Below are 18,927 nucleotides of genomic sequence, written 5' to 3' on the forward strand. Positions count from 1 at the left end.
TCGTGGTGAGTCCATCTGCAAAGGGTAGAATATAGATGTAAGGGGGGCGTCCTTCCACCACCGCCGTCACCGCCCGTGTCGAAATTTCGACGTAACCCAGATGATGGCGAGCCACCCATTTTCTGTTGTGGAATAATTGGCTTCTGCTTTGGATAGCGATCGGCTGGCAAAAATAATAACCCTTTCAAGTCCGTCAGCCCTCTGCACAAGAACGGCGCCAAGACCTACGCTGCTTGCGTCAGTGTGTATTTCTGCCTCGGCGAATTCGTCAAATGGGCAAGTAACGGAGGCGTCTGGAGGCGATGTTTAAGCTCCTGGAAAACGTGTTCCTGCGGCGTTTCCAACTCCACGTCGACCTTGGTAAGGTTAGTGAGAGGATCGGCGATGCGGGCGACGTTTTTTACGAACCGCCTTTAATAGGCGCACAGTCTTCTTGTCAGTGGGCGGCGGGTAGTCAGTGATGGCGGCTGTTTTCCGTGGATCGGGACGAACTCCAGACTTGCTAACAATGTGCCCCAGAAACAAAAGCTCCTCGTACGCAAATCTACACTTTTCTGGCTTCAGTGTGAGTCCGGACGTCTTGATGGCTTGAAGTACAGCTTCAAGGTGCCGAAGATGCTCGTCGAAACTTGAGGAAAACACGACGACGTCATCCAAGTACACAAGGCAAGTCTGCCACTTCAATCCTGCCAGTACTGTATTCATAACGCGTTGAAAAGTTGCAGGCGCTAAGCAAACACCGAAGGGCATCACCTTAAACTCGAAGAGGCCGTCCGGTGTTATAAACGCCGTTTTCTCTCGGTCTCCTTCAACAACTTCGATTTGCCAATAGTCAGTCTTGAGGCCTATTGACGAAAAGTACTTGGCGTTATGGAGCCGATCAAGTGCGTCGTCTATTCATGCGAGAGGATACACGTCCTTTCTTGTGATTTTGTTCAGGTGGCGATAATTGACGCAGTAGCGGTCTTCACTAACACCACGGGGGATGCCTATGGACTCTTGGACAGCTGGATAATGTCATCCCGCAGCATTTCATCAACTTGTCTCTTCATGGCCTCACGTTCTCGTGTCGAAACCCAGTAAGGACTCTGACAGAGTGGTCTGGCATTTTCTTCGGTTATCATGCGATGTTTCGTGATTGGAGTCTGCCGAATTTTTGATGATGACGAAAAGCGATCTTCGTATTGCAGGAGCAAGGCCTTCAGCTGTTCTGGCTTTCGCTTCGGAAGTCCGGGATTGACATCGAAAGCTATGGGAGGGGCTTCGTTCCTCTGAGCAGGTTCCGCAGAATCGGCGAGGGCGAAAGCACTGGTGGCTTCGACAATTTCTTCGATGTATGCGGCCGTTGTTCTTTTGTTCACATGTTTGTACTCATTGCTGAAATTCGTGAGCATAACCGTTGCTTTGCCTCTCCGCAGCTATGCAATTCCTCTTGCGACGCAAATATTTCGGGGGACCAACAGATGCTGACTGCCTTCAACAACGCCTTCCAAGACAGGTGATTTAGGAGCGCCAACTAAAATAATGACGCTTGAGCGATGCGGAATTGTGACTTGTTCTTCTAGCACACACAAGGCATGGTTTCCTGACGGCGTGCGTGGTGGTAGTGCTTCTTCTGTGGATAACGTTATCGACTTTGTTTTTAGGTTGATGACAGCACCATGGAGGCATAAGAAGTCCATGTCAACGATGACAGCTCTCGAGCAATGCTGTAAGACTACGAAGTCTGTAGGATAAATACGGCCGTTAATGGTGACTCTCGCTGTGCAGATTCCTGCAGGTGTTACGAGATGACCTTCGGCTGTGCAGATTTCAGGGCCTTCCCAAGCTGTCCTAATTTTCTTTAACTTCGCGGCGAACGACCCACTGATGACAGAGTAGTCGGCTCCAGTATCGAAGAGAACGGTCACACCGTGGCCGTCGATAAGAACGTCGAGGTCGCTAGTTCGCCGTCTCGCATTACAGTTAGGGCGTGGCGTCGGGTCATGGCTGTGTCGACTTGTTCCGCTGCTTCCATGTTGTGTCGTCAGGTCACCTTCGGTAAGTGAGGTTTCACCATCAGGGCTTTGCCTGGTTGGCGGTGTGCTCAGAAAGCTCCGTCGCGTCGTCATTGTCGTCGGAGGATTTTTGGTAGTTCGTCGCAGAGCAACCGCACCTCCATCGGTTGCTGCCCTTAGTTTCCCGGATACGGGCTAAGAGACCAGCCCCGGGTTGGGCCGAGTACATTGGGTAGTGCGGTGACGAGCGGCGACTGGGTGACGGTGAACGGGAAGGGCTTCGTGGTGTCCACTGAGTTCCTGTCAGGTAGTCGGCGATGTCACGTGGCCGTTCTTCTGGCTGTGGACGCGGTGCATTGATGGCGAAGCCACACAGTCCCATCTGTCGGTACTGGCAACAGCGGTATGTGTGTCCGGCCTCGCCGCAGTGGTAGCAGAGCGGGCGGTGGTCAGGGGTGCGCCAGACGTCAGTTTTCCTCGGCTCACTGCGCTGGGCCGCTGGCGAAAGGTAGGACATTGGTGGGGGTGGTGGCGTCTGGCGACGTAAGTGGGTTGGGGCAGTGTTTTGGCGTGTGCGTCTGTCACAGGTCCCGTTAATTCGGGAGGCGATCGCCGGGCTAATTCCAAGGGCCGAAGTATCGGCCCCCTGAACCGCACCACGAAAGCGTAGACAATTTAGAAGTGGTCCTTTTTGGCGCGCCAGCGGACGCCGGCTGTGGCCCAAAGAACAAGTCAGAGCCGAGAGTTGATAAACAAACAAAATTATATTCTCAATAATGGCAGATCGAAAACAATACACAAGTATGCACACTCCACAATAGTTGAGTACAATATGTCACCAATCAAACAACGTACTACACAGTACAATCAGCCACACTCGAAACAACGGACACAGACAACAATACGCACTACAATGCAGTCGCATGCATCGAACAACCAAGACACTTAAAGACTAAAGAGTTCGAAAACTTATTCAGTCCAAAGTCCTTGGAACAAAAGACTGAATGATACTCCTCCGAGAATCACTCACTCAAAGTCCAGCGTTGTCGTATTGTATTGTTGTCGTATTGTATTGTATCTTGCAGGGCTTCTTTGACATGTGCCAGCAAGATTTCTGTTGTTGCAGAGCCCAAGTGATAAGAGCGCAAATGCTCAACAACAACACGCTTTGTGTATCAGAAAAATATCTGGCCATCACGTCCAGCTGCTGGCGGCGTTGCTCTGGGAGCGGTGTTTCGTCGATCTGAATTGTATAATATGTGTGTGGCCTGTTCAGTTCATCTGTGACTGCCTTCGTAAATATGGACCTAGGCCATCTGAAATTATGTATGATAGCTTCTTCCTACCACACTGGAACTCCTTGGCTATTTTAGAGTCTAAGTCTTTTAGAGTCTAAGTCTTTAGAGTCTAAGTCTTTGGCTATTTTAGAGTATAAAGGCGCCTCTCCGCAAACGGAAAGTCGGGCATGTTGCGCCTGATTACGTCCCACTACCCTCAGACGCTCGCGCTCAGTCCTGCCTGGTACAAGTGCGCGCGACTGCTTACATATTAGGAGGCGCAATTCCGACCGACATCAAACCCCGCTGCGTTCTCGTTTGGCTTCTCCGTGCACACCGCTCCGCCGCGACCGATGTACTTTAAAAGTCAATTGCCCACTCGGATATTCGACTGATTTCAAGCTCTGGTGTTCCCTGCTTGGTGATGCGCTGCCACACTATAGCACAAAGAATAATTGAAATAGGTATCGCCAGGCGCGGTAATATCATTATACAATGCTATGATTATATAAAAATCTACGGCGACAGGCGCGCTGTTAATTTTCACAACCGCGTTTCATATGCTACCGACCAATTTTAAAAAATCCAAAATTCGATATATTATGAGTTCAGTCAGTACAGATAAGCGCGATATGGCCCATATCAAGGTTACACGATATTAACTTCATGCGCACATCAATACATAACACGTGGCTGCTGATGCCGCACGGTCACTTCGTACGAACTACTGCCGCTACTGCGCTGAACCGTGCTGCGTGGAGGCAGTTACAAATCGCAAACAAACAATGTAAAATAATGAGCTGTGATCCCGCAATACAAGTCTCCACGAATAACTTGCTAATAAATGCACCTATTGGCACTCGTGCATTTTATATTTTTGTTCACGTCAGTTCAGAGCTAATAATGTGCGATATAAAAATAGGACTTATGTCGAACAAAGAAAAGACGAGCCCCTCAATAATTCCGGTACTTTTAGGGGCTACTGGTGTCACAGCAGAGAACATCCAAAGCAAATGCGCCCAAAAACAGCACGAAATGTGCGTCAAAAACGCGACAATAAACAGTAGGTTTAACAGCACAATAATATCAAGGGTTTTACAAAGAATAACAATCGGAGGCTCGAACACTTCAACTTTAACTTTTCAAGCATTATATCCACATCAGCCAACACAAAACAGGCGTCAACGACACATGTCACAGGCTTACCTACCGTTGTCAGAAAGGAAGAGGAGTTGGCTCTCGAAAGCGCCTCGTCCCAGAGTACATGTCACTCATCAACCCTTCATCATCCAATTACGTTCAACCCGGTAACGGTCCCGCCCCTGGGAAGAGGACGGGTCTTATATTGTTTCGGTTGAACGGCCCTACCCGGACAAGGGTGCCGCCTCCGCACGACGCCCAGAGCACCGTGCGGACGCGACGTATCTCGCGGCCCCACGCCGCGAGATGGACGGTGCCTTTCATGACAAGGGGGCCACTCTTCAGTGCCGCTGACGAGGTCAGGGCCCACGGAGCTGTGGCCTCTCCATCGTGACCGGAGGTCGAAGACCCCCATGGTCCCCGCTCAAAGCGAGCGGTTGTGCCACGCCCCCGCGGCGCGCCGAAGACGATCGGCGCGCGCGAGGAACACGTGGCAAGCGTGTGCCCGCTGGCTGCCTGCCAGCGAGTGGTTTGAATTGCGCGCGCGTCGCAGCGGTCACGCGCGCAGCAGACCAGAAAACGCACGCCGGCGGCGGGGCTAGCGAAGGAAACGAGTTTAGCTCGGAGGGGGAAAGGATGCATGCGTTCTCTTCCTCGAAGAGAGGCGGGAGAGGAGGGGAGAGCGCCCGCGGAGGGGCGCGCTCTTTGAACGAAAACGCGTTCCCCCGGAGAAAAGAGGAGGAAGGCGCCGCCAAGCATAATGTAGTGGAAAGGCTTACCTTTCCTCGTAAAAGCCATTTCGTTGCCTGCCGGAACGGCCAATGCGCCCAGCACGTGTGACTGGTGCGACGTTCTCTGGCCACTAGCCAACGCTTCGCACACGACTAGCAGTGGCTGAAGATAGGCTTGGCTTGGCTGCTTTTCCGGCCCTGTTTCGGTTTCGGAACCATTGGCCGTGGAGGCGAGCGTCACAAAACGTTGGCCTCGGCGCAGGCATGGCGCAATATACGCGAAAAACAGCCATTTGGCGCAGCGTGTAGCAGCATTTCTGTCTTGGCGCAGTTTGGCGCAATTGGCGCAGCACTTCCATCACTGTAAAACTTGGGCGGTTAAGCTGCTCCGTGTAGACTTGAAGCAGTGACAGCATTTAAGCAAAAATAATATCTCTAAGTAAATTTAATTTCCTTTAAATGCCTCCATTATTTGGCATCACATATTTGCATTATCAATATTTCACTGCTGGAAGAGAGAGAAGCAAAATATTGGTGGGGAGGTCAACCATGCTGCACCTGTAGAGAAAGCAACGAGGAAAGAGGGAACAGGTGGTACGCACATACAAATGTCAGTGTTCCCCACGCACAGTTAGACAGTCACAACTAGGAAGTGTTTGAGATCACTTCCTCAGCGGTTGTGTAAGAGTAGTCTGGAGTCCAAGATGTTCAAAAAAGACTTGCAAGGACTGGTTCCAAGGAATCGGAAATGGCGGTGCACACTGAGCTGCTGGAGTTGTCAATTCATTGATGACAGTACAGATTGGAGCAGAGTCTCTAATTACATAAAGCTTTTACTTCAACTGGCTGCAAGTTCAACTGGCTAGCAAGTAAGTGTGAAAACAGCAGAGACATATTGCATGAACATACTTGGCTCTGAGACCCCAGTCGACTGGCTCTTCTGGGGGGCATCGTCCTTGAGCTGAGCATGGCACTGCAGAAAGGTGGCCATGCCCGCCACCACCGCATTCCAGTGGGTGCCATCGTCTGCTAGAGTCTCCACCACCAGCGGCAACAGCAGCTCACACAGATCCACCTTGCAGAAACGTCCATGTGATATAAAGAACTATCTTAAAATTCTTCAACCCCTACTTACAATTAAGACATACACTCTACCCTTAATAGAACAAAGTCAGACTCGCAGCAGATAACTCCTCATACTGTTAAGCCTCAACAATGAAGCCGGCAAAACCGAAAATTTACTTGGTTATATTGAATTTCATAACCGACCTTTTACACAAACTACAGTCCCTGAAGTATTTCTTTTTACATGAAGCTGTTGGGAAATCATTATAATAATTGGACAGTACGAAAAAGGAAAAAAAAGTTCTTTAACGTTTGAAAAAATCAATTTTTCCAAACCAGGAATTTGTCAACCACAATTGATGGTAAAGTCTTTTTTGGAATGTCCTCTACTCACGTAAAGCCAAAAGAAATGCAGGTCCAGTGCACAGCAGAAGTGGCCATTATGCAAAGCTATTGCACCCAATCTCCCCCTGAGGCTTGCCATTGAAACCACGGGTGTTGCACAGAGCAGTGCTAGGTTGGTGTTATGTTGAATGAGCCAAGCCCCTTGGTCTAGCTTCTCCATGATAAGAATTCAACATAAAAAATATTTCCATGCCACATGTCAAAAGCTTCGCTGTAAAATCGCATGAAAGCAAGCCCAAAACGAATTCGCGTTAGTTTTTGTGCCAAAAAAACTGAGGTGGCTTCTCCCTTCATCAAAAAAAAAAAATATTTGTTGGACTATCGCCAAGAAAAAAAAACTGTAGGCTACAGGTGTTTTGTGCATAAAAATACAGGAATGAGACAGCTTCGGAATGGCATCATTATCAGAGAACCAAGACACCACGACGGGTTAGTCTGGTAGGCAAAATTCTATCAGTTATGTCTGAGTGCTACACCTCTTCATTTTTTACAACCACACACAGGACAAATTTCTACAAATAGACATATTCACATAGTCACACTACCCTTGCCATGCAAAAAGGCCCACTAACCGCCATTGTGCAGAGAGGCAGCAGAGCCCACAAGACAGGGTCATTACAGCACCGAACCAGTGTGCAGACCAGATTCGTGATCCAGGCCGCATGGTTGCACGCATCCTCGGGTGCCCACAGCTGGGAATGGTCGGTGCCACCGGGAGGGCGATCCTGCGGATGCACCTGGAACACAGGTTCGATCATACGAGAGAGCCATGAATGTGACAGCTTAGAGCGTTTCTCTGCTCCTAAAGTTGCACGGCGGGTTTGTTGGTTATTCACAGTATCTGAGGTATAGCGCATCTAGGACGGGTGTCACACACAGGTCCCGTAAATTCGGGAGGCGATCGCCGGGCTAATTCCAAGGGCCGAAGTATCGGCCCCCCGAACCGCACCACGAAAGCATGGACAATTTAGAAGTGGTCCTTTTTGGCGCGCCAGCGGACGCCGGCTGTGGCCCAAAGAACAAGTCAGAGCCGAGAGTTGATAAACAAACGAAATTATATTCTCAATAATGGCAGATCAAAACAACACACAAGTATGCACACTCCACAATAGTTTAGTACAATATGTCACCAAACAAACAACGTACTACACAGTACAATCAGCCACACTCGAAACAACGGACACAACAACGATACGCACTACAATGCAGTCGCATGCATTGAACAACCAAGACACTTAAAGACTAAAGAGATAGAAAACCTATTCAGTCCAAAGTTCTTGGAAAAAAAGTCTGGATGATACTCTTCCGAGAATCACTCACTCAAAGTCCAGCGTTGTTGTCGTTCCGCTGCCCCTGAAGTTTCTCTTCCAGGAAACCCCGCGTCTTCAACTGGCCTCTCTCCAAGCTTCAAACTTCTTCGCCGGAAACACGTCGGCTTCACACACGCAGCCGTAGCCACGCGTCTTCGCTCGATAGCGGTAGACACGCGCTCTTTCCTGTAGCTCGAGCCTTCACCCCTCAGGTGGAAATCCTCTTCTTCTCCTGCTTTGTCACTACGCACAAAACCTTCGCCGACTACACGGCGGAATTCCTACGCGCTCTGGCGCTAACTTCCGTCTTCTCCTGATCTCTCATCTTGGCTGCTCGATTGAATACCTTCCGTGCGAGATTCCAGAAAGTTCTCATCATTTCGTTGGCGTGATACGCAGCGAAGGCTGGGGAGAGGGCGATACGGTTCGAAGGCCGTCCGCGACGGATGACTCAACCCGGCATCACCATGCCCCTTTCCATCTAGAAATTTCGAGTGCTTGCTCGGCCGCCGATGTTGGGAGGCCCGTCGGTGAATCCACGCTTCCGAGAGGAGAGGGTCGCGCGCCCGGGGAGTCCTTGGATGCTTCTTTCCTTTTTTTTTTCGTTGACCTCGCGGCGTCTCTCCCGTGCTTTATCGCGAGAATTTGGCGGCGCGCCCTTTTTTGAGCGCTCGTTTTGTGACAGCGTCGAGGAGGGGCGTGGCGGCGGTCTGCAGCAGCATAGCTCATGGCTTGCAGCTGAGGCTCTTGAGACAGAGGAACGCCCAGCGATTGCTGGATCTCCTGGCGTACGACACCCGCGATGGATTCCACGTGAGGCTGCGCTGAAGGAAGTAATTTTCACAGCTCTTCTTGCAGAATCGCTCGGATCGTTTCACGCAAGTCAGTGATTCCAAGCCCTTGAATGCCGGCGTAGCTTGTAGACGAGAAGCTACGGTTATATTGCCGCGTGCGCATCTCGAGCGTCTTCTCTATCGTAGACGCTTCTGAAATGAATTCAGCAACCGTCTTTGGTGGGTTTTTGATCAGCCCGGCGAAGAGTTCCTGCTTTACTCCTAGCATGAGCAGACAGACCTTCTTCTCCTCGGACATGTCGGAGTCAGCGTGGAGGAAAAGTTCAATCAAATCTTCCGTGAATAGCGTCACGTTTTCGTTTGGTAACTGTACGCAGGTTTCGAGAAGAGCTGCGGCCTTTTCCTTGCGCACCACAGTTGCAAAAGTGGTGAGGAACCTGGCACGAAAGACGTCCCACGTTGTAAGGCTTCGCTCTTGATTCTCGAACCAGGTCCGAGCAGCATCTTCTAAGGCGAAATACACATGTCATAGCTTGTCATCGTCTGTCCAGTCCTTGAAGGCGGTGACGCGGTTGAACCTTTCGATTCAGCTTTCTGGGTCTTCCAGTGGCAAACCGCGGAAAGTTGGCGGCTCTTTGGGTTGCCGGAGCAGGAGTGGTGCAGGCTGCACGGGGACGGTCATGGTTGCAGTAGTTGATGTCGGGATCTCCGGGTCTGCCTGGCTGCTTCAGGAAGGGGCCCATACTCTGGTTGTAGTCCCCTCTGCCTGCGGCTTGTTCGCTGTTCAGGGTTAGCGTCCGTGTCTTCTTTGCCGCTTGGGCTGGGGTCGCGGCTTGAAAGGGGCGTTCGGAACATCAAAGAAGCAGCACCTCCACCAGATGTCACGGGGTCGTGACGTGGCCGAAGACAGGAGATTTTGCGTTGGAATTTAACTGTTTATTTGGGCGAACCTGTGCCCGGTAAACGGAAATTTCGATTACAGTGGCAGTTTTGGACTGATAACACGGAGCGTCGGCCGTCGATCAACTACTCACAAGCGGCGAAGCAGGTCGGCCTTTATACTCTTGCCATGGAATGTTCTAGCGTTATCGCTGGCGGTGGCGTAGGTTCCAGAATAATCTGTACAGTTCGCAGACTAGGGGGGATCTTATCGAAATGATCTACTACAGTCCGGAAGCTTCTCGAAAACTGCAGGCGCGGTTTGCGCTGAGAATTGTGTATTGTTTTGGGACGATAACAAAACTTGGGAAATGGAACGTGGCATTATAACAAAGTTGCACCTTACTTGAACATGACTTTGTTATATCCAAAAATTTGTTATAAAGGTATAGTCCTAACTATATTTAGGGCAAGACCAGCTTTCATTTACGTCATTATAATTGTTATTTTGTTATATCCAAGTTTGATATATCAAGGCTTGAGTGTATTTAACACCCAGTCACCGATCTGACACTTGTCTATACCATACTAATGACGTTGAGCGAGTCTCTATAATGTTACATCTCCAAGCTATCAAATCTTTTGAATGAGGCAAAGTTGGTGACCTGGTGTAGTTGCTTCATTTCAGACTTTTGCTGTATCTTTAAGTTAAATCAGCTATATCAACTGCAATGAGCGTGTATACAATTCAGCGAGGAGATGCCGTGAAGACTGTGAGCAGACGACACAGAGCTGGTAAATACATGTGGAGGGGCGAGTCGCTCTTCCTACTAGCTGATGGGTCCAGTAGCCTCTACAATGCTGAAGGGTACTTCTAAAGTATAACTGTACTTGGATTGCAGCCTTAATTTGCTGCCTGTATTGATTACAGTAATTCAGTTGGTGTATTAGACCAGATCCTTGATTTAATTTGTTTTTCTTTGAACTTGTAGTGCTATATATTCTAGTATACTTCTAAGATAGCGTATTTAGGGTGCCTAAGTTTAAAGGCCATACAATGGGCAGATTTTGCTAACATTGCTGTACAGTGATTGTTACTTCACCGAGAAGTCATAGTATTTGAGTATTCCGGTATGTCTTCGTGGGGCTTTTCACCTCGACAATTGTACATGTCAAACAGCTTGTCAAATGTAAATACGTACTCCCCCATCACTACAAATCTTGTCAAGATCACTTTAAATATCAAGGAGAAAGGACCAGTTACTACACCCTGTTTCTTATTTATCAGTTATAAGGGTATAGCGCACCACGACAAGGACACAAAAAGAGAGACGCACACACACACAGTGCTAACTTGCGACTAATGTTTTATTTGCGATCACACATGCTTTTTATACAGTAACAGTAGACCGGTAAAACCTGGAACATATCATGTTAAAATACAGCACGCTTCATGCACGCGACATCATCGATTGTGACAATCTGCACTTGCCAACGTCAGAGTGAAGATTCTAGATACTTCTTTTTTTTAGCTTACAAAGCTATCGAAGCCACACTCACACACTTATCTTTCATCTTATCCATTTCAAAGGCTTCAGTGATTTCACTCGTAGTTTTGTCAGGGGCCCTAAAAAGAATAAGGGTGTTTTGAAACACAGGGACACAACCACACCTCTGAGAGTGAAGTGTCAAATGACCAGATATAGCTTTTTCTACGTTGTACTTGTGTTCCCTAAGTCTTTCGTTCACACACCTCTCAGATTTGCCAATGTACACGCAATCAGAAGTCAAAGGAGTGCCATAGACAACACCACGACAACAGTTCACAAATTTTTCCCGATGCTTCATCTTACAGTCCCGTTTCTCGCAGCTGTCTGCATTAACCTTTTTGCACATTCCTTGCAACCGTTCGGTAGCAGAAAACACTACATCCGCACCAGCCTTTCTTGCTATCCTTCGCAAGCTATGCGAAATGGCATGCATGTAGAGCACATCGGGCTGTATTTTTCGCCTGCTGGCGAAAAAAACAGCCCGAGGTCAAGAAATCTTATGAAATTGTCATTTGGTACTTCATGCGTCAGCACAAGGGGAGATAACACTGTCAAGAACATGGTTAAAGTTTCTGTCACAACCGCGTGTTATGATCATTATTGCCAATGATCAGGTAGTCATCTACAAATCTAAAAACAGCAATCATACCAGTGTGCTTCACACGCTTGTCAAGGACCTTATTACGTTTTGCTAAAAACAGGTCGCTCAAGTACGAGGCTATGCAGGAACCTCAACATATCCCTCCCTTTCATTTCGCAGTATCTTCATTCCACGTCGCATAAGTCGAGTAAAGATAAAAATAAAGGAGCTCTTAAAACTGTTCACTCGACACACCAGCAGTATTTTGAAATTGAACCGCTCATACTTTGTCGATACTTTCGGACACACACATCATCTACTGGGCCTGCGGGGGGTTTAATAAAGATCTTTAACATTGATTGAAAATGCTAAAAAATTTGTGTTTTCTTTGCCTGCAAAAAAATCTAGCACTTGTTCCGACTTTTTCACCGAAAATGGGTCGTCAAAAGATATCAACATCAAATTTGTTTGTAGGAAGACCGCAGTGCACTGTTGCCAGGATTCATTCTCCGAGATGATCACTCTGAAAGGGCAGTGAACTTTATGTGTTTTCGCATGAAAAATATATCAAAATCCACTTTTCTTGTCTTCTTGATCGATTTAACTAGGCCTTCAAGATTAAAGCTTTTGCATAGCTTTTTCGTGGCAGTTTGCACTTTTTGTAACAATATATTATCATGCATATCAAATACAGAATCAATGGCCTCTGATGCCTCTTTTTGTGTCCTTGTCGTGGTGCGCTATACCCTTATAAATGATGAACCCCAACCAACTAGCCCAGCAACGTGGCTTATTAATCGCTCACTAACCAGTACCCTAACAATTCTGTACATAAAGCACGACACCAGACGCTTTTCCACACATTGAAGGACTAGTACATTGCAACTGGGATGGAATTCGTCACTGCAGAAGTAAAAAACGAAGACAAAGAACAAAGAAAAGACAAGGACAAGCGCACACTTGTCACTGACTTTTATTGATCCCATGCTTTGCCTACGTATCCCGTTTCAGCTATTCCTGACAGCAGACATTATTGAATTCAACTTCTTTTGGAAAGTAAATATTCTTATGTGACTCAATAAACAACTGTATCGGGCCAGATGGAAATCACGAGCCGCCTTGACCGTAGACTATTTACTAGCCTTGTGCGAATAGTAAATTCTAGGTTCAAAGCGACTGAGAAGCAAATAGTTATTTTGGGCAAATAATTCTGATTCCAAGTTCATTAGGATATATGACGTATAAAAAAAAATGGGCATATTTATCATCACCTAAATAACCATCTGCACAATATATTTTTTCATTGAAATAACACTTCTGTGCAAATGCCTTTCCTTTTTTAATGAAAAAAAAGTAGAAACAACTGAGTAGTAGCAGGATTTGACTTTAGGTAGGATGCAAGTGATAAGCTGTAAAATACGTAATATCGTAAAATTTATTACACACTGAGCATATAAGCGTGCATGACAAGCTTTTAAGGTTAAAAAGTGATGAATCGATTTGAGGGTAATATGTTCATTTAAAGGGGCCCTGCAACACTTTTTCAAGTTGCCATGAAAGAAGCTTATTTCCCACGAATTCACTGCGCAAAAATTTTTAGAATTCATTTAGTACGAGCAAAGTTGTGAAGATGTGTCACAAGCTGCTATCACATTCTCTCTTTTCTCGTCCTGATGAAAGTGCTTGAAGCTAAGCAGGGAGGGGTGGCAGGGGGAGAGAAAACACGTCAGGCGCGCCTCGTGACCTTGAGCACTTTTTCTCTCTTCCTTTTTTTTTTCTTCGAATACGCAGCTTTTCAGTGCGATCGCTCATGCACGAGTGAAAAAGTTGCGGCCTCCCGCGGCGGCCCCAGTAATGACCAAGCGCGCCATGCTGAAATTAGGTAATGGCTGGCTGATACAATGGCTGTGACAAGTGATTTTTCAGCTTTTGGAGTCATTTGTCGAGAGAAGAGAGCAAATTTTAGCTGACTTTGAGAATTTATTGTGAATTGCAGGCCGCATGCTCAGCTCTAATATTTGGCACGCGTGTTCTCGTTAGCCTCGACTACCGATTGGCAGCATTTTCTAACCATGCTCAGAAAGTGTTGCAGGGCCCCTTAAAATTTGAAGTGGGGCTTTGCACCAATGTGGATTTTTTCTAGATAAGTGCTTTCACGGTTTAGCATCTCTACACTGCAGTGAAACCATCTTTAGAAAGATATTATGTGGACTAAAATACAGTATACAGTAGACTCCCTTTAAAGGGCCACTCACTAGGCTCCCAAAATACAAAAAAAGAGTGCAATATTTTTTCTTGATATTTATTGTCCTTTTCTGCGCACTACTGTGACGTAGACAGTAGTTCCCGTAGCGTCTACAGCGTAAATGCTCTCGATTCATTGATATAGGCTAAATATTACGTGTGATTTGTCTCCTGCACTGCTTTGCTATGCAGCTGCCCATCCGTTCTTCTTTGTCTCGCATGAACATCATGCACAGTCAACCGATCAAACTTCATTTTTGGTGCTTACAACTGCGTAAGCGGCGATAACAGCGTGCAGCGGAGAAGTGCGAAATCCTGATAGGCAAATTCTGATATTGTTCACGTGCATTCAAGAACTAAGGGATGAGAAGGATGCATCGTGTGCATGAAGGAGAGGAGAAAATAACCTCCTTGTGTTTAAACACAGGGTGGTGAGTGGCCCTTTAAGACAAACTCCAAGGGACCACAATCATTTGTTTGTCTTATCAGGAATTAGTCTTATATACTGCCACGTTTCATTTCCCAAGTTTTTGTTATCGTCCCAAAACACCACACGATTCTCAGTGCAAACTGCGCTTGCAGTTTTCGAGAAGGTTTCGGACTGTAGTAGATCATTTCGATAAGATCACGCCCACTGTGCGAACGGTACAGATTGTTCTGGAACCTACACCACAGCCAGTGATAACGCTAGAACATTCGACGGCAAGAGTATAAATGCCGACGCGCTTCGCCACTATCAGTCCGAGACTGGTATCTGTGCAAGACTGCTGCTGTAATTGGACTTTCCGTTTACCGGGCACAGGTTCGCCCAAATAAACAGTTAAATGCCAACACGAAGTCTCCTGTCTTCAGCCACGTCACGACCCTGAGCTAACTACTTCCTTCGAGCTAAGTACCTCCTTGTGGTGCCTTCAGCTCTGTGACCAGAACTCCTGCAGGCCCTGCACGAGGATCCGACGGCAGGGCACCTCGGTGTTTCTCGCACGCTCGCGAGGATACAAGAAAGGTACTACTGGCCACGTCTTACCACCAATGTCACTCGTTATGTGAGGACATGCCGGGACTGTCAGCGACGCAAGACACCGCCGACAAGGCCAGCGGGACTTCTGCAGCCAAGTGATCCACCTTGCCGACCTTTCCAGCAGATTGGTATGGACCTTCTGGGGCCGTTCCCGACGTCGGCTTTCGGAAACAAGTAAATCCTGATAGCTATCGACTACCTCACCCGCTACGCCGAGACAAAAGCCCTGCCAAAAGGCAGTGCACCAGAGGTAGCTAAGTTCTTCGTCGAAAATATCGTCCTACATCACGGCGCTCCGGAGGTCCTTATAACTGACAGAGAAACGGCATTCACTGCTGACTTAACTCAAGCGATCTTGGCATACAGCCAAACAAACCACCGCCGGACGACAGCGTACCACCTACAGACCAACGGCCTCACCGAGCGGCTTAACAAGACGATCGCCGACATGCTGTCAATGTACGTCGATGTCGAACACAAGACGCGGGACGCCATTCTTCCGTATGTGACCTTCGCATACAACACGGTGGTGCAGGAGACGATGCAGATATCTCCATACAAATTGGTCTACGGAAGGAGCCCAGCAACGACGCTCGATGCCATGTTACCCAACGTCACCGATGAAGAAAACCTCAATGTGAGCGAGTACCTTCAACGTGCCGAAGAAGGCCGACAACTTGCGCGTCTCCGTATCAAGAATCAACAGACGACCGACAGCCACCTTTACAACCTTCGACGGCGCTTCGGGGAATACCAGCCCGGTGAACGTGTTTGGGTGTGGACGCCGATACGCCGACGAGGACTTAGTGAAAAGCTTCTGCGACGGTACTTCGGACCGTACAGGGTGGTTCGACGTCTCGGCCCACTTGATTACGAGGTTGTCCCCGACGGCATCACGAACTCTCAACGATGCCGATCGTGACCTGAAGTCGTCCATGTCGCGCGCCTCAAGCCTTTTCATGCGCGTTAACAAACTGAAACAGTGTTTTTTTGTATTATTGTTGTATCGTAATTTATTCATTGTACTTTCTAGCATTATTGTTGTACCTTCATCTTTAGTTAAAACATCGGGACGATGCCTTTTTTCAGAGGAGGGCAATGCCACGTTCCATATCCCAAGTTTTTGTTATCGTCCCAAAACACCACACGATTCTCAGCGCAAACCGCGCCTGCAGTTTTCGAGAAGGTTCCGGACTGTAGTAGATCATTTCGATAAGATCACGCCCACTGTGCGAACGGTACAGATTGTTCTGGAACCTACGCCACAGCCAGCGATAACGCTAAAACATTCGACGGCAAGATTATAAATGCCGACGCACTTCACCGCTTGTCAGTTGTTGATCGAAGGCCGACGCTCTGTTCGCCGCTATCAGTCCGAGACTGCTATCTGTGCAAGACTGCTGCTGTAATTGGACTTTCCGTTTACCGGGCACAGGTTCGCCCAAATAAACAGTTAAATCCCAACACGAAGTCTTCTGTCTTTGGCCACGTCACGACCCTGTGACAATACATTGTTTGAAAACACTGAATGAAAAATATTTTCACAACGGGGAGGAAAGGAACGAGAAAAAGCATTTGACTAACTTGATAAAAACCATGCTTTCAAATGTAGTATTTAGACTAATCTAGCGAATACTCGATTTCATGAGTTCATAATGCATATGCTCATGAATAAATTGCTACCACATTTCAACAATAAAAATGTAGCACAAGCTTATTTTGATGACCAGAAAAACATAAAAAGGGAGAGACAAGCCCAATTTTCCTTCGAAGAACTAAAAGTATATTTTTCTGGTGGTTCATCATTTGAGAGGCTGTTTTTGCTATCACTTTTGGATACACCTCCATTGCATACCGCTACCTTGACAAAACCAATATACGCCAAGTTGCTTATGAAAGTCGGCAGGCTTTTCTTTGAGGTTCGGATATTTTCTTATTTTCTGCCCGCAGTAACTTTTCCAGAATGACATGTAGCTGAAGATCTCTATTTACACTACTCACGATCACAAGCCTCGGGCACACAAACAAGACACATCGCAGCTATATTTATCGTGCAAAATGACCTTCCTTGATTGCGCACTTTCAGAGAGAAAATGCCGCATCACAATTTGCTGCATTTCACCGGGAACAGATATGACGTGCACAGGCCCTATGCAAAAACGCGAACTGACCAGAATGTGTTCTCAGTGTCATTGTAGGATGAAGTTAATGCATCTGACTCCTCTGGTGAGAATGATAGTCCCACATACCGTGTGGTTACCATTTCATGTGATTATAATGTACAGATAATCTTCGTTCACAGGTACACTTTCATTTGGCTTTTTTTCACCTCCTTCCCCTTGTATTTTGCTCTCTAATCAAGCTGTTGTGTTGTTCTGTTCTCCACTGTTGGGGGAACTGAAGAACACGAGGAGAACACAAAAGGACGAACGCTTTCTGTTGGATTCCTTGCTGCCGGCCCTTTTTCTCCCTACAGGCTAGGGGTGAGGGAGGTACCAGCTCTATGTGCTCACCTTTCTTTTCCACTTATCTCTCTTTCTCAGTCCACATCGCAATTAGCTTTCGATATGCTTTATGGCTTTTTGCCAGGAAGTTTCCTCCTTTTTTTTTCATTTTTCTTTCTCTTGTTCGCCTCAAGACTATAATGTTCGCTGCGCAGAATCCCCATCATTGTCGGTCGCTGCGAGAGTGTTTGTCTTAACAGAAGAGCCCTGTTACGTGGTTTGTCTTAAGCAGATTTTTTTTTCCTCATTGAGTCTATGAGAGACCAAACAAACACTACCGTGTTGTTCGTCTGAACCAAGAACGGAGTTCATATTAAAGGGAGTTCACTGTACATTTATTCCATCATTCCGAATTCTTGAAAATTTCAGATTTCAGTCTAAATTCGAATCAAAATGAATTCGAATACTCTACTATTCATTCGAATATTTGCACATGCCTACTATTTAGAAGACATATTTGCAGCAGCGGTCGCACAGCTGACTAGTTCAGCTCAGAGAGCGAGCAGCGAGAAATCTTCGCTCTCTTCGTCGGGCGCACATGCGCATTGTTCAGAAGGCTGGCATTATGCATGTGGTAATATAACATATCAAAAATTTAGATAGACTGTATCAGGGAAAGCCAAAGTCAATTACCATGTGCATTCCTGGGAGGTGTTGGGTAGCTTGAGCTGACTTGTGGATGTCTGCGGAAAAGCAAAGAGCAGTGGCCTAATTTTGTATTGAGGAGTACTTCTAGTGAGCGTGTGTGTGAGCTTAAATGGATCTCCAATAACATGTGGTGTAACAGCTCTGGCTTGAAGACAAATGTTTGTTGCTGAAAAAATCTGTTACATAACTGCTCCAACTAGTTGTTATGCTGCTCTAAAGTAAGATTCTAGTAGCTCTAGGCGCTGCACCAATATGGCTTTGGAGAATGACGAGACTGTTACAGACACTCCTTTAAAAAAAAAAAAACCAAAGAAAACTGCAATTGGGAAAGTGGCTAGGCAAGAAGAATGCCACTCACTGCATGCCTAGTAGCATTTGTCCACTTCGATACCTAAAGGACTTATTTAAGGTGCCAGACTGGCGAGATTCAGAGGTAATATCTCAGCAACCCAGGATTTGCAGACGTCAAAGTGGTGGTAATATCTTTGAAGGGCTCATGGTGGTAGTATCATCGAAAAAAGTATAAAGGGGCCCTGCAACACTTTTTGAGCATGGTTAGAAAACGCTGACGATCGGTAGTAGAGGCTTCCGACAACACGTGAGCCAAATATTATAGTGCAGCACGCGGCCTGGGATTCACAATAAATTACCAGAGTCAGCTAAAAATTCATTTCTCTTCTCTGGAAAAATTACAGAATATGCCCAAAAATCACACGTAGATCTCTAAGGGAGGCTGCTATTTGTCCACGTGTGTGCACGCGATCACACTGGACAGGTGTGAA

At 47.1% G+C, this 18,927-nt stretch overlaps 2 protein-coding genes and 1 long non-coding RNA gene across 11 annotated transcripts in view; 1 reads left to right on the plus strand and 2 right to left on the minus strand.

Moving 5' to 3' along the window:
- LOC119173506 (uncharacterized) overlaps positions 1–18,927 on the minus strand; it is a 157,198-nt gene that overhangs the window by 86,778 nt on the left and 51,493 nt on the right. For 5 of the 8 annotated variants that reach the window (XR_012883817.1, XR_012883816.1, XM_075896541.1 and 2 more), the window contains exons 4-5: positions 7,188–18,180; positions 6,055–6,220 (exon numbers count right to left, since the gene is read on the minus strand). Coding sequence is in view for 6 of the 8 variants with exons in the window: in XM_075896541.1 (XP_075752656.1) it covers positions 6,055–6,220; positions 7,188–7,472 (451 nt within the window). In the remaining 2 variants the exon portion in view is untranslated. The other 3 variants (XM_075865051.1, XM_075865049.1, XM_075865050.1) reach the window with 2 other exon arrangements.
- LOC119173507 (WD repeat and coiled-coil-containing protein) overlaps positions 1–18,927 on the plus strand; it is a 299,780-nt gene that overhangs the window by 76,351 nt on the left and 204,502 nt on the right. The gene's annotated exons all lie outside the window — the stretch shown is intronic.
- Positions 2,743–6,048, minus strand: LOC142761794 (uncharacterized). Its single transcript, XR_012883820.1, has 2 exons — positions 5,194–6,048; positions 2,743–4,480 (listed from the first exon to the last, which is right to left on the minus strand). It is a non-coding gene; the product is annotated as an uncharacterized LOC142761794 (long non-coding RNA).

Source organism: Rhipicephalus microplus, chromosome 5 (genome assembly GCF_043290135.1).
Source record: "Rhipicephalus microplus isolate Deutch F79 chromosome 5, USDA_Rmic, whole genome shotgun sequence".
In the NCBI taxonomy this organism is placed as follows: Eukaryota; Metazoa; Arthropoda; class Arachnida; order Ixodida; family Ixodidae; genus Rhipicephalus; species Rhipicephalus microplus.